Source organism: Pleurodeles waltl, chromosome 3_1 (assembly GCF_031143425.1).
Source record: "Pleurodeles waltl isolate 20211129_DDA chromosome 3_1, aPleWal1.hap1.20221129, whole genome shotgun sequence".
NCBI lineage: Eukaryota > Metazoa > Chordata > Amphibia > Caudata > Salamandridae > Pleurodeles > Pleurodeles waltl.
Genome location: NC_090440.1, coordinates 1338657719 through 1338673827, shown reverse-complemented (window position 1 = coordinate 1338673827; position 16109 = coordinate 1338657719). Strand labels below are relative to the sequence as shown.

The 16109-nt window shown below is 44.1% G+C and overlaps 1 protein-coding gene across 3 annotated transcripts in view; it reads right to left on the bottom strand.

Moving 5' to 3' along the window:
- Positions 1-459: 459 nt before the first annotated feature.
- The window catches only part of TMPRSS4 (transmembrane serine protease 4), a 64764-nt gene continuing 49114 nt past the window's right edge, over positions 460-16109 (bottom strand). For all 3 annotated transcript variants that reach the window (XM_069224728.1, XM_069224729.1, XM_069224727.1), the window contains 4 exons: positions 10501-10599; positions 5852-5988; positions 3218-3373; positions 460-1463 (listed from right to left, as the gene is read on the bottom strand). In XM_069224728.1, coding sequence (XP_069080829.1) covers positions 1452-1463; positions 3218-3373; positions 5852-5988; positions 10501-10599 — 404 coding nt within the window. In that variant the 3' untranslated portion in view covers positions 460-1451. The remainder of the gene's footprint in view (positions 1464-3217; positions 3374-5851; positions 5989-10500; positions 10600-16109) is intronic.

Sequence of the window (16109 nt, the reverse complement as noted above, 5' to 3'; positions counted from 1 at the left end):
AACAATAAAAAAATATTAACCATTGCACAAGCCAGCCAAGGGACGATTTACTAGCTTTGTCAATGCTTGTTAGCCATGCTGTCATTGAGACCAGGCACAAGGACGGTCCAGATTCTCTAAACGTTACAGCATCACAGCATATTACACTCACTCCACAAAGTATATGAGATGGCAACACGCCCCCCCCCCCCCCTTACACAGTTCAACAGTGCACAGAAGCACGCCAGTAACACAAAACACAACACTTTGTAAACTTAAGGCACAATAAAATGTGACCATTACCATGAGGGCGAGCTGTACTTAGTGAGACTGAGACTGGTATTCAATGAGGTTAGTAAAACGGAAGCATAATTTAAGAACTGACAGACACAGTTCTGAAGGAACTTAAAAAGCATACATCCAAATGTGGAACGGTGTCATTTTACACAGTTAAAACAAAAATAAATGTAGAGCCGATGACACAGTTTGCGCACTCTGCTTTATATACATACATATATATTTATACACATAATTATATACACACATGTAATAATATTTTTACATAATTATAGAATACCTTGCATACAAAAATTAACACAAACGTTGACTTTTATCACAAATGGCACCCACAGGGGCAAGATGATCAAAGCCAGGTGGTAGGAGTAAAGTAACACCCGGTTCCTTTATTCTCAGTCTTGAATAAGACAGGTGCTGTATACACTACATTCTTCATAAAAATAAAATTATACTGAACTAGATCCCAAAGGCGTCTCTAATGTGTGAGATCTGTCACCCAGATGACGGTAAAACAGCAAACTGCTTGGCACACAGGGTCCGTCTTTTAGTCCATATAAACTGTATACACCTCCTCAGAGGCACAGGGTGGGAGCACCAACCTGTGGATGGTCCTAACAATAGAACCCATGTCAGATGAAGTCATAAGAACTGGGTGTTTTGGCACAATGATAAATTCTTAAATGGGTAAACTGTTTTTCAGTTGAATGATATGATGAGTAGAAAACATCAGAGAAAAGCCTGGGGTTAATTCACCCTATCTGTCCTCGTCCTTACAAGGTCTCTGGCTCAGAACACAATATGACGTGCAATTCTGCTTGAGGTCAACACTTGAAGTGTAGATGGCTTTTTCGTTGTTCGAATCCCTGTCACTCCACTGCTTACTGTGGCACATTATATAGGTAAACACTTTCTGTTTAAAATGGATAGTTAGATGGGAGTCATGTGCGTCCACACGCAATCCCACCGCATCCAATCCTTGAAGAACGTGAAGACCATCACAGTCCAATGAGAGCATCTCTTCTCTGCAGAAGTTTCTGTTCCCACTGAGTGCTCCATTAATCCATTCCTGGCAGCTTCTTCCTAGGGTTCTGATGGAACTAAATCCATGCTGTGCAGCTGCCGGAGAGAGATGGGGATCACAGGGAGAGTGTAGTGTTGCTCTTCCTCCTGGGGTCTTATGGATACAGCTGAAAATAGAAATGGCCATAACAAATGGTCAGCACTGTGGACATGCATATGGCTGAAGATTCATCAGGTGGACACTAACCTAAAGTAGCATCAAGGCGCACACACTACAGGCCTAGATGTTTAGCGTCGGAGGAGGGCTTTACAGGTTGCTTCTGGTCTCTATAAACATCAATTGAACTTTTCAGGTAGAGCCCAGGCAGTGACGTAGTAAACAGGCAAACAGAGAAATGCATGACACACACATGCGCCTAAGTCAGTGCTTCTTCATGAAAAGGTTTGTGAGCACATACGAAGACTGATTTCCCAAGAAAGACTACACAGGCAGAGGCGAACGAGATAAGTTTATGTGATTCGTGGCTGGACCATTAAACTGACCAAACCAAGTGGGCTTCCTCTGGTATATGGGAGATATCTACAACAGTTATAGTATAAACTATCAACAATTCTTCGGGATACACCATAAGTCTTCCTAAAGGACCTTCGGGCCTAGGTGAGCAGAGCTATGAGAACGAAATACTGAGGCCCTGATTTATACTTTTTGGTGCAAAACTGCACCAACTCAGTTTTGCACCAACATGTTTAGCGCCAGCTTGCACCATTACTATGCACCAGCTGGGCACCATATTTATGGAATGGTGCAAGCCGGTGCAAAGGGTAGGCTAGCGGCAAAAAAAATGACTTTAGTCGGGTGGGGTTGGCGGTATGGAAGAAGGGGGTTTTGCACCAAAAAATGACCCTAGGCAGGTTAGAGTAAAAAAAATGACTCTAACCTGCCTAGAGTCATTTTCTGATGCAAAACCATCCATACCACATGACTCCTGTCTTAGAAAAGACAGGAGTCATGCCCACCACCCCAGTGGACAGCACAGGGGACCAGGGTCCCCTGTGCATGGCCATTGCACCCAGTGCCATGTAGGGGGGGCCATTTCAGGGCCGCCAATGGCACTTTAAAAAATAAAATACTTACCTGTACTTACCTGGGATGGGGTCCTCCATCCTCCACTGTCCCTCTGGTGTGTGTGTGGGTGTCCCTGGGGCCTGGGGAGGGCACATGTGGACTCATTCCATGGTGTTCCACCATGGAAATAGGCCCACAGGACCCCTAATACCTGCCCTGACCCAGGCGTTAAAAAATGGGGCAAAGCAAGCTTTGCACCATTTTGTGACCCCTCCTCCCTCCTGTGCACCATTTTTGCAAGGGAGTATAAACATGGCGTTAAGGCCATAAAGTCATTTTTTGCACAGGAACGCCTACCTTGCATCTCATTAATCCAAGGTAGGTTTCCACTTCCAAAAAATGACTTTAACTCCATAAATTTGGCGCTAGAAGGGTCTAGTGTAAAAGTATAAATATGGATTTAGTTTTGCACCGAATTAGAGTAAAAAAATGACGCTAATTCGGTGCAAACAGAGTATAAATATGCCCCTAATTTCCAATTTCTAGCTAAATGTTCAGAAGCAGACAGCATTACCTTTCCTTTTATGCTGCTTTAGCAATGCCCATGTCTAGAGGTAAGGAACCAGTTTAGGGCCAAAACGTCAAGCCAGAGATGTTTTAGTTTAGGGGCTACTTGAACGTCTAGGGTTAATGCTTTAATCTAGTGCCAAAGATTGAGTTTGGGGCAATGTCATAACCTAGAGGCAAAGCTCTGGCCAGATTTTGTTTTTCTCTATGCATTAGTAGTGGTTGTTTGCACCAGGAAGGAAAGCTGGGCAGTCACGGAGTGAGGAAACCTAAGAGGGGAGTACTCACCTTCATCACTCCGAAGATCCAATTCACAAAGTATGTCACACTGGTGTAAACACCAACTTTCCCTGGCCGACCACATCCTTGTCCAAATGCCACAATGCCCACCTGCTCCCATTTTTGGCTGCTGCTGAAGTACACCAAAGGGCCACCGCTATCTCCCTGCATTGAGAAAATGGAGAAACGTATTACATTAAGGTGAACACCAAAACATGCCCCCCTTGGGGCTCCCAGAAAATGAGTGTTAACCACATCACTATCCAACTGTGCTACTTCTCCAGAGTGCTGGCGATATTTAAGGAAACTCTTCGAGTGCTGAGGAAACCACATATTGAGTTGAAATATAACATTATTCCCCACCACGAATCGATTTACTGACATGCACACCCACACACAGCCCATATCCACCAATCCACAACTGCACATACAAACATAACCATGCACACAACTTGCAAACTTCCTCCACACACAAAATAACACACACACTGCTTCACCAAACTTCCTCCACACACAAAATAACACACACAAGTACACACACACACTGCTTCACCACAGAAGACACCAAAGTACACTGTAACACGCTCATAGTCTCATCACAAACCACAGTCGCCACTGAGTTCATCAGAGAACAATCAGTCTCCCCTCCAATGACTTAAAAAAAAGTCTTATCAGTGACGATGCCTCACTCCTGATTAATTTTCAAAACACAGTGTCACAGTAACATCACAAACAATACCACATGACTCCTAATGACATCATGAATGACACTGAATCAGCACTAATAAGATCCCAAAACACGCTGCTTCACTCCCAGTGACAATACAACAGTGTGTTACTTATGGATACTGTCACTTTCTTAATAGTCTTCCTGCCAGCAACAAAGAAGGATGCACCTTCATGAGCTGTCTTCAGGTGATCACGGCTCCCTGGGAGCGTCATCGAGGAAGCATCTACTTTCTTTAAATGTCATCATCTTGCCAGGTGTTCCTCTAAGTTACGCAAAGGAGGACCTAGTTTTGTGAACTGTCTTCATGTGTGAATGGCTTGCTGTGAGCGGAAGGAAGGAAATTATTTGGTAACCTGTTTTCAGGCGGACAAGGCTCCCTGTGAATGACAGCAAGGAATGCTTTCGTAAGCTGTCTTCAAATCTGCATGGGGCTCATTTGTTAATGAGAGAAAAAAGAGCCACTTCCTGAAGCACAACTCAGGTGGGTGGAACTTCCTGTCAGTGACAGAGAGGAAGGTGCGGCTTCCTGAAACTGAGCTCTGGTTGTGGAACGTCCTGCCAGGGACAGAGGAATGCTCTACATTCTGGAATTCAATTCCTGAAAGGTGAGTTGAACATCTGGTGAGTAACAGAGAGGAAGTGTCAACTTCGTTAAAATTGTGTTAACGCTGGAACAGTTTTGGTTGGATAGTTTACATAAAGTAGCTGTGCCCTAGATGAATAGTTGGCTGTTCCCATTACTCACAGCCCAAATAAATGTTCTATATGTATATAAAGTAGCATTTATATACATTGTGCTATATTAGGTATTTTTGACAGGCACTAAAATTAGGTAAACCATCTCTGTGCTGCTAGCCTACTGCTACACCACCGATCCGGACAGGACAAGGTTTGAGAAAGTGAATATAATGCTTGGAAGCATATGTTGAGAAATATCAAGAGCTTTAGGCTACACTCGGAGGAAGAAGTAACTTCAAGATAATAGCAGTGTGAGAAACTACATGGAAAATGCAGCGTAAAGACTACAAAAGTGTCTAATGTCAGACACTGCCCCCCTGCTCTGGGGCTCTATCTGCCTGAGCGAAAGCTCTGCACTGGTGGACGGTTCTGTGTGGATAAAGGCATATCCAATCTTTTCCCTTGGACTCCTTCTGTCCGCGAGGACATTGCCTCAGCCATTTCAGCTCACTGCATTGCTTCAGGTCTTTTCATGTCTTTGTGGATGTTAGCAAGACCTTGCGTTGCCCAGGTGCTTCATTCATCTGCTTGGAGCTTGGCACGACTGTGTGTTGACCTGAATGCCATCCTATTTGAGTGGATGGGGCCGTGGCTGTGTCCTGTTAAGCATCCACACCTGCCTCCTGAAAGAATTTGTGCATGGACCTGCTCTGCAACACATCCAAACCTGACCCTGAATTGAATTACTTAGCAACATTCCCTGGTACCTGCCTAACCAATCTACTGAATGTATTTTTGTACGGCAGGGGTATGTACATGATTCGGCCACCTGATCCCGGTAAATGTCTGAACAAGCCCTTTCGGAGAATTATTGGCCTATCATGCCAGGATTTCCCCATCCTGTTACGCATCTTATCCCCACTCCTCATTGGATAACTCGGCCCAATCCTATCACACGTCCCATCTCATCCTCTTGAATTACAAATTGCATGACTATGTCTCGAAACTTATGTTATCATGCCTGCTGACAGAATTATTGCAAAGCACTGCCCTGGTATGTCTAACCTCACTGCCTCGTTGGATAAATAAACTCCAATCCAGTACAGGTCTGACTTCACCCCCTAAGGTATAACTCAGCTCGGCCTTTGGTACATGTTTGATTCTACCCTTGTGCTGGTAAGGATCCAAACCAGAGTGCATCATGACATGTCACTACACTGCTATGAGTAACATACCTGGCAGGTGTCAGTGCCTCCTGCTATGCGCCCAGCACATATCATGCTGTCCTGGATCTCTCCGGGGTACTGTCGACTGCAGACATTTTGTGGGATGACGGACAAAGAAACTTCTTGGAGTGTAGAGGCCAGGACACCTGTTGAGGGTCAAAAATGGAAATATCTATCAGTCCTGTCAAATAACAGTCCGAAGGCAGGTACAGCAGATGTCAAGAATGTAGTGGGAGACCCTTGGAGATCCCCGGAGCATGCCCTGCTAGTACAACCGCTTCTCCTACACTGGGGCCTTTTGTAGACAACAATTCTGTCCCTTTCAAAATCTGCTACACAGAGTCCAAGGACAACCACCTCAGCCTCCCTCATTCCCTCCAAGCTAAAAACATCTAACAAGCAGAGAGAGCTATCATATGAAAAATGAAAAACACCGCACACATTGTGCTGGTAAATCTACCTTTACATCTCCCTACCATCTTCTAAAAACATGAATGAATATTAGTGCTGCAAGAGTCGTGGAATTTATTATTAGCCGTAACAAAAACAATGCAATGTAAAAATGCAGGAATAATAATGCTGCAAGAGTCATGAACTTTAATATGAGTATTAACAAAGAATTCTGTAACGTAAAAGCATGCATGAATAATAATTCAATTCAGATGGTCCATAAAAGATTAAATAATGTCATTGTAGTAGCAGAGCAATCACATTTTATGCAGATGTTCCTGTTGACATAAAACAAAGTTGGAGAATACCATTCAATTTAATTGCGCCATGAACAGATTAAATAATGTAGTCAATATGACCAAGCGCTTTTCAGAGCACAGTCATAATTTGTTGGCAAATGTTAGAGGCTGGGCTATGGTAAAAGAACATTATGCTAGTGGTCTATTTCTTGTATGGTGACCTGTACCAACTGTAGACCATCTCAAGATTGCTGTGGGCTTCAGGGGTCACAGTGTTGATATAGCATAAGTGCCTCTTAGTACACCAAGAAATATCAGAGAGCATCACTATTTATCTCTTCTTTATGAAGTCTATTTACCGTGGTATCATCTTGGAAAGAGACGGGTCCTTTACATCCTTCCTGAACTAAAGGTGGTTTTCAATGGTTCTTTTTTTCACCAGAAGAGTGCAGAACTTGGGGCCATATGTACGAACACTTTTTCCCATAGACACAGAATGGGTGAAAACCTTTCCTACATCTGGCCCTTGGCGACTTGTGTAGAGAAGGGGATCCAACCAACACATTTATTTTTACACCTAGGGACAGTCATCTGTGATCTCAAACTGGAACAGAGGGTTCACTTCAGTGAATAACATTTGAGCTTACTTGGATCTGCTACTGATGGGCCCATGGGTTGATGCACAGGGTCTTGAAATTTGAACGTTTAGCAATGGGAAGGCAGTGAAGTGTCTAAAGGGCTTGTGAGATGTGGTCACATAGACGAACATGTAGCAGTTGCCGAATTCTTAGTAAGTGTTGCAGCAATGTGAGAGAGACAGTCTGCTTCTTAGTCAAGATGTGACAAATGAGGGACGTGGTTGCATGGAGCTTTTTAGGAAACAGTGGTTGTGGAAAAAGTCATCTAAGGTGTAGAAGGCACTTCACAAGGCCTGGTTTACATGGGGAACTATTGACTCACAGGGATCAAAGATGACTCCATTTGTCGATTTTGTTGGTGGTGTTTCAAGATTTTCAAGCTGAATAACTTGATGAGATCCGGTAGTGAGCTGAGGCAGAAAAAAAAGTGGAGTGGGTCAAAGCTTGATACTTGAGATAAGCCTGTATATATAGTGAAAGGCTATGTTGTGAATACGGACAACAAGATTATACTTGATTGGTTGGAGCAGTAGAAGGAGAGTCAATAAAGAATGATTCAATTTATACTACGTTGTAGTTTACTCAAAGAAAGTGGTAACAAAGCATAAAAATACAGTCGACAAGTCCATAGCATCAGTGCCAATCCTGTCCCCACTGATATTTATACTGTTACACGTGGAGATCAGAGCAGACTCCATGCCTTTCCCTGGGGCATCAGTGATTTAAGAGCAGATTGTTTTCTTCAACGTGGTCAGCGAGCTGAGTGAATGCTACTTTTCAATTAGTTTTCCAATGAGTTAAAATTCAGAATTCCACCTGTTGCTTGCTGAGTCAGCCGGGATGAGGTTGCTCTTCTTGATGTGTAGTATGAGTGGCATGTATTACCTTGAAGATTTCTGGTGGGCAAGGGTCTGATGGTTCGCCTGCAATTCCAATGGACCCGACCAGATTGTGTAATTCTGATGCTGTAAGTTGAAGGAGGGGTGTCAGATGTTTGCTGGTCAATGTAATCTTCTTTTTCTTGGTCTCAGGTGGCTGTGTACCTCTACTGTTAGTGAGATAAAATTCTAGCATATTGGTTTTTGCCACAAGATGGTCTGTAATGGAGTTACAAAAGTTTTGAGACAGACAAGTCTTTGCACAGGTGCATTCTAGGTGCAGAATTCTATAAGTATACTGTGGAGCTTCCTTGTGGGACATTTGGCATTGGAGAACGAATTGGAGTTGTGTAGCCTTTCTGCTTTCTTGATGGAGTATTTGTAACTTTTGTTATGTCCTGGAGGGCAGATTTTTAAAAAATATTTCTGGATTTACTCCATTGACAATGGTGAAATTATTTTAAATAAAAAAAATCTTTACTCCTTCTTGAAATTACAAACTGTTGTTTACCAATTGTGGATGTGTTGCGAGGAATTAGTTTATGGAAGTTTTTGGAAAGTCAGTTGTACTGCTGGCTGACTTTTTTTATTTGGATAGGTTTTGGGGCGCTCAGTGGGAAGAATCAAGTTTCAGAGATCGAGTTTGTTCCAGTGTCTCTAGGTCTTTCAGATCAATGTAGTGGTAGCATTTGATCTTCGAGGGCCCTTAGGAGTGAAAAAGATAGGTTGGTGTTTGCTCTACAAGATCGATTTGTTTCTGTGATCGTGAAGGCACCTAGCATGATGAAGATTGTGTCAAGTATGTGGCCAGTTCTGTGGGTCTCACCAGTGATTAACGTGGAGAAGTTGAGAGCTTCTTAGGTCTTTGTAGCTATTCTTCGCTTTGGGAGGGAAATTTGGTCAAACCAAATGTTCAAGTCACCCAGCATGCAGAGGCAGGTGTGGTTTGGGGAGATGTTAGAGATGGTTCAATTGTTTAACTGTGGTATGTAGATTAATGGGAATGCACTTAAAAAAGTAGTGGTGGGTGTTCCGTGGGCTATCAATGATTCACAATCAGTTAAATATACGCGTTTTTGCTGCCCTTTGAAGATAAATGCTAAACCTCCTACGACCTTACCACGGTGATTACCTGTGTTAATTTAATATCCTGGTGGAATTGCCTTATGGACTACGAGTGAAACATCACTTTTGAGCCAAGTTTTAATGGTGAAGAGTTGTGGAGAGGTGGTTTGGCTATCCAGTATGATTTCCATCTGAAGATGTTTCCGTTCCTGTTCACTGAATGTGTTTTGATCAGCACGCAGGTAGTGAGTATGGGCATGATGGTGGGAAGAAGTAAAGGATAAGTAGGAGAAGTGGATATAGAAGAAGAGGAGTTTAGGGAGTGTTCTCCTTCCTCCACAAACAAGTCAAGTAAAGATTTATCCATGTTACTGAGGTCAGGCTAGGTCGGGGTACGTGATATGGTACGAGATGTGTTAACTGCTGTAGTAAGCATAGGCTGTGGTTGTTCGGGCAGTGAAAGGATCAGAAATGAGGAAGAGAAAGTTGGGAAGGAAAGTTTTTTTGGTAGGAGGATGGAAGGCGAGGCGATGTGGCAACGCCTGTTCCTTTTACACTGTGGGCCAATGGTGGATGTTTTAGAAGATCATAAAGAAGGTAAGAAGGCAACCTAGGAGCCCGAATGTGGCAATCGATGCTAGGTGTGAGCTGACAAGGGAACAGAAGGAACATGATAGGAAAGATAGGAAGTGACAGTAAGTTGGGGTATTTTTAAGATGGGGTTAGATGATAAATGGGACAGCAAGGGTGTTGTTAAATCATGGGGTGTTAGAGAAGGACTGAAAGTGATGAGGATGTTCAACAGAAGGAGAAAGGTTTATACAGGGGACAACGAGTTGACCGTGGAGGTTGTAGGGGAAGGGGTAATGATGGAACAAATGGAGAGGGGAACAGGAAGTGGTTGGTGGGTGTTTAAGGCTTTCATTCCCGAAAAAGATTAAGAGACAGCTGGAGTAGGAATGAGTAGGAGGATGCTAAATACTGAACGGTGGAGAAGAGGCAGGAGAGGAAATCAAGAGTAAGAGAGACGGATGAGAGAATGTTGAGTGAAAACTGATTGTGACGTGGCTGGTGATTAATTTAGGAGAATATTTATGGCAAATGTAGATTCGATTTTGAAGGATTAGAGAGCCGAGAGTGGTAAAATGATGCAGGCGGGAGAGGAAAATGGAAGTTCAAGATACAGATTTAGGGGGCGTTATTGAAGAAGGAGTGTACCAGAGGATTTAGGAAGTGAGGCTGACCTACACAAATTGACAAAATGTGTGATTGTGGGAAAGGTACTTTATCTGACACTGTCTCAACTGTGAATCAGAAGCATCGAGAGGCAGGGATTTTCAGCATGGGCATCAAAGTGTATACGTATACATTATTTCCGGGCTACTTACCACTGCCCTCAGAGGTGTGCCCCCAGCCTGTCACCCACAGCCTGGCATCATCTGACAGCTGACCGTCGAAGCCTGGAAGACAAATCGGCTGGACGGAATCTAGATCAGAAGAAAACAGTGAATTTAAGGAAATTCGGCCAAGGAATGATTGAAGAACAAACCTTTCTGTATATACGTTGTTATTTTTCGCCATATTGGCGGCAGACGATCTCTCACACCACCCCGCTGTGTAGGAAAGGACCTAAACTCAGCTTAGTTTGCATTTACGCTAGCAGTCGTTCTGGTCGACAGTCCAGTTCTGGCCTCTCTTTGTATGAAGACTGATCATGTTATCTTCTGAGCTGAGGTAGAGAGCAGAGGCAATCATATAACACGCAGTGCTTTAAATGGGCCGGTACTCTCCGGTACTGAGTACCGGCACTTTTTTATTTTGAGAGGGAGAGTACCGGCATATCTCAAGAAAAACGTAATACTTTTAATTAGAGAGTACCGGCACTTCTTAGAAACAAGCAGGTACTCTGGTACAGAGTACCTGCACTTCTATGTTTCCATTTAAAGCACTGATAACACGTATTTGGGATTTAAAACCGCGAGGGTAAACATTCGGTTAGGAGGTATGCTTGAAGAAGGTCCCTTTTATTTCCTTTGAGTACCAGCAGTGACACCCATAAAAGCGAGAAATGTGACGCTGCTGTCCTACGTGGGATTTGCTCATGGCGTGTGACATTAGCACAGTGCCTCATCCACACGAAAGTCCGGTTTAGAGCAACCGTGGTTGCCCCCAGCGCTAAACGAACAGCCCATATGACCTAACATTATTCTCTCCTCTACCGCCCCCTCACACCCCACTGCCCTCCCTGCTGATCCTTTCACTCCTCGTCTGCCTCCTGAAAGAATTCTCCCACAGTGCTTTGAAGCGGAAAAACAGCAACGCTGGCGCTATGGCAAGCTCCACGACATTACATCACGTGCCCGCCATCTGTTCCCTCCCACATTCATGCCCACCTCTCTCTCCTTTCGCTGGGCTCTCTCTAGCCACACAATTTCTCTAAGAGACGTTTTCATTTTTAAGTCTTAGTCAAAAGGGCTCCTGTCAGTGACAGCATCCCTGAATCCACCAGCTCTGATCTCCGCCACTTCTCCCACGCCTCTTCCACGCGCGCTGTCTCTTCGCGCAGCTCTACATTTTCACTAGCTCCTCCGCTACCGCGCCTGTCTACTCTATACCTTCTTGTTTCATATTACCCAGCTTCGTGTCACGTTCTGTACATATTTTGGCCCATATTTATACTTGTTTAGCGCCGCATTTGCGCCGATTTTTGACGCAAAAGCGGCGCACACTTACAAAATACAATTGCATTTTGTAAGTTTGCGCCGCTTTTGCATCACAAAATGACGCAAATGCGGCGCTAGAAAAGTATAAATATGGGCCTTTATTTCATGTTATCCATCCGCTGCCCCCTCTCTTCTTACAGCCTCTCTACATTTTTATTTCTTAATCCTGCTTCCCCTCTTAAGACCCTTGCCCTACAATTTGCGTCGTCCTCCCCACTACTTCCTCTTTTTTCACTCTCTATATTTTTACTTCATCCTTCCCTTCTTTTAATCTACTAATTAAGATGAACTTGATCTTCCTCATCCTCCTATTTTCTCCCTTTTCCACCCTCTCTGCAGTTTACTTCCTTTTCTCCACGCCCCTCTTCTTTCACAATTTTACATTTACACCGTCTGGCCTCACTCCCTCCACATTTTTATTGGGTTGAGCGTGCAAGTGCTCTGACGTGCTATAATCTGTTAGAAATAGGGTCAGTCAGTTTGGTCTCTGTCCAAGCAGGGACCCTCACTCTAGTCAGGGTGAGGGAGTTACACTCCTAGGACAACCACAGCTCACCCCCTTGCTATCCCTACTTCCAGCACCTATGTTTTGGTTCCACTCTGCCCCTACATTTTATTTCACATCATCAAAAAAGAACTGTTTGAGTAGAGATAAAACATATGGCTACTACGTGTTCAGGAATGGCCTGTGAAAATACTCAGTCTGATTTCCTTCTTTCAGTGCCTCTTAAAAATATCACTTCAGTAAAAAACAGAACATGATGGGTCAAACACTGGAATTAATGTCAACTACTTGTAATTCCTTTCACCCACATTCTATCTGATCATTTGTTTTCTCACTTGTCACTGACAGGGGCTAACCTTATGCTATACAGCCCTGGTCCTACTCCAATAGGCACAATCAAGCCTTGACTGGTAGGGCATGCTTCCTCTGGAAGGCAACACAAGAAACCCCAGGCTGGCGCCAGTCAGCAATGTTAGGCCTCATTTTTGAGGTTGAGCTCGAGTCCTAGATACAGCTAGCATGGGGCCCACACTGGGTATTCCCTTCCTACATATGGCTTCTCTCAGAGAGAAAGCAAAAACTGGTGGGAGAAAAGTTTGAATTGATAAGAGACAATGTTGATTACTCTGGGACACATTCTGGTTCATCTTTTAATGCTTCCTCAGTGAGCCACTCTGCCTTCCTGTATAGCTGACTGGAGGTTTGCAGATCCCTAAACCTCTCTTTGCATTCAAACGTACCACTAATATCAAAGATTTATTGGTCCATATGAGACCTCCCTCTACCTCTCGCCCATCCAGACAGTCGTCTATGTGGGACATTCCTCCAGTCACCGGGCACTTCCCGTGCGGTAACTGTAATGTATGCAGCCTGACGAAACGACTTAAGTCCCTGGTCCTTGAACCAATAGGCACTTGGAACCTCCTTAAACATACTAATTGTAATACTCGCAATTGTATATATTGGATCACCTGCCCCTGCGGGTTACAATATGTGGGGATGACCACACGCGCGGTAAAACTCTGCATCAATGAACATCGCAGCAACATTAGATGTGGCCGCGCTTCCACTAAATTGAGTATGCATTTTCTGGAGGTTAAACACGGACCAGACGACATGTGGTGGGTCGTTCTCCAAACCAGCTCACATATTAATACCAACTCTCTTTTTGAGTTAGAACAACGTTGGGTGTTTAAATTGCACACTCACATCAGTGGTCTTAATGATGACATCCCTTGGACCATTTTTGTCCACTAGCTTGAAGTTCCCCTTTTTGGGTTTCATATAGTTATTATTTCTACCTCTTCCACCCATCTGAGTTTCATTGACAGTTCTTTGTTAATTGCTGTTGACATTGCTGTTCTTCCCATTTAATTTGATTGGGATGACGTTGACTGTACCTTGCCCTTTTCCATGTAATCGCATTAGTGATTATTATTTCTGACTCCCTACTACTCCAGGAGTCTGTTTTTTGTGTTCATTATTCAAGGACTCCGATCCGCTAGTCTGTCCTCACTTTTTATTACGAGCCCCGGAGCACCACGTGACTCGATTACTTCCCCGAGTCACGTAAGTCCGACTTCCGGCTCAGGCGCCCTCTTAACCAGGCTTCCCCGCGCCTCCCCCTCCTGACGGGAGACGCGGACCCGGGTAGGTTGCCCGCAGCCAGGAGCACCGACAACTAGTAAGTGCTCCTCTCTACCTACTCTGTTTTTGTCTGGCAGCGACACGCTCCGCTACTCAGACTTGAGCTGGCCGAGTGCTGGTTCTTACTGATCCCCGCTTTTAGGATCCCTGTTACTTAATTTTGTGCCACTTTTTGATTGTGATGGCTATACTCTGGTTTAACTGTATGCCTCTTGAGGGTTACTTCCAAGTGACTGGCCCTATGTAAGATTGATATGCTCAGATTTTACCCGGTACCATTCTCTTCTCACCTGTTGTTTGTTATGTAGAACCTCAATAGGTGCTTACAGCGACATCTCCAATATGTGTTTCTCTGTTTATATGGACTTTATACATGTAAAGCAATACCTGTTACTAATTGGTGTATTATTATTTTACCATTTTTACACTCTCACTCCAGACAAGTTTCGAACCTGATGACTGGTCCGAGTTGTCCCATGTAGCGCGTTCCTTAAACGGGGATGGTAAGCTTGCCCTCACTTTTGTGCATGCACCCGCACAGTCACATGTTGCCACTGTCACCGTGCCCCCACCGTTGGTCAGACACCATCCTTTCCCTTCTTTGATGTTGATGAATATGTCACTATATACATACCTATTGATATTTTACCTGTTTTAACTTCTGTATTACAGGGCGACAGATAGGAATAGTAGTTCCTCCACACACTAGTGTAAGTGACTGGATACTCTTGTACTGACAATTTCAGTGTGTAATTATCCACAGTATTTATGATTAGGAGATACATATAACTAACCGGTCCTGAAGAAGCGTCACCAGACCCATTTGGGCCACTAGCGACGCAAAACATGTTGACCCTGACGAGGGATGGCTTGGAAATTCCCCGCCCTCTTTTTTATTATAGAGTGATTGACCATTACCTCTGTTTCACTCTCGCTATTTTTTATCTTGGCCCCTGATCCTCGTGCAGACTATTAAATAGATCATTTTTTTCTGGATTCAGAGAGTCAATCTTATACCTTTCCCCTTTTGATCTCCTCCCTTCACGCTCTTATGTAGGGTCGTGGCATCATCATCTATTAAGATCTCCGGCAAAGAGCCCCCCCATTTGGGGTGGTGCCCGTCAGACATTGCAGTGCCAGTCTGACGAGGAGCAACTCCGATGATGAAGCATGACACCCTTTTGGGTGTGTGAGGTTTTTGCTCCTAAAGATTAGGACACCCTGCCTAGTATCCTTTCCTTCTTCAACTGGAACAGTGTATTATCTTTATTTACGTAGCTACTGGGAGGCTATACACTGGACCAATAATCCTCCCTATCCCTTTGTTTATTGATCTGAAGGTGCAGATAACCCGACCCTTGGAGAAGTGTCCAGAGGCGATCTGGCCCCATTTTATTGTTCCAGCAAGCCCAGCATGATTTCTAGTGCAGGAAACTGTTGTCACGAGGCTCCTGGCCAGTGGTCTACATGATGATGGTGTGTAGGCCACCAATAGAATATTACATTTGATTGGTTTTTTTGGGATCTATTCTTACCTGAAACCCAGTGGGAAGACTATGTTCCAGCTCTCTCTATTTAATCTGTGCAGTACGTCATAATTAAGTCGCCTATTTGTCCCTGATTCTTTGTGAAGGATGTCCAAGTGTACATAGGTAACGTGAGGTGTGGGGCCCAGTTTCAGCCGACCATGTATATGCAGCCCCTAAAATTGTAGGGTGCTTGATAGGATTAGTACTAGTCCCAGTTAGCTCTCTCCCTGCATGTTCCACTGAGCTGTTCTGTAGATTTACATCTCTGGTATTGACATTAAAGTCAAATCCAAATTCTACGTTGAGTCATCATCCAGAGGAAGGCCCATGTGTTGTAAGCAGACTGAAACGGAGCCACCGCTAGCAGAGTGAGTTGTGTTCTGGCCAGAGTGCAACACTTGAACAATGACTGTGTGAATTGGAAGAACAATAATGTAGAGTGTCTGTTCTTCGTTATAATGTACGAAACATTTTGATTTGGACTGCAGGAGGGACTCTGTAGAAATGCATACAAATGATTGTGCTAGTGGTTGTTGGCTGAGCAGCACTCTTAGAAGCAAGCAGCCTGCTGCCTGATTAGCTGCTTGCCCTCC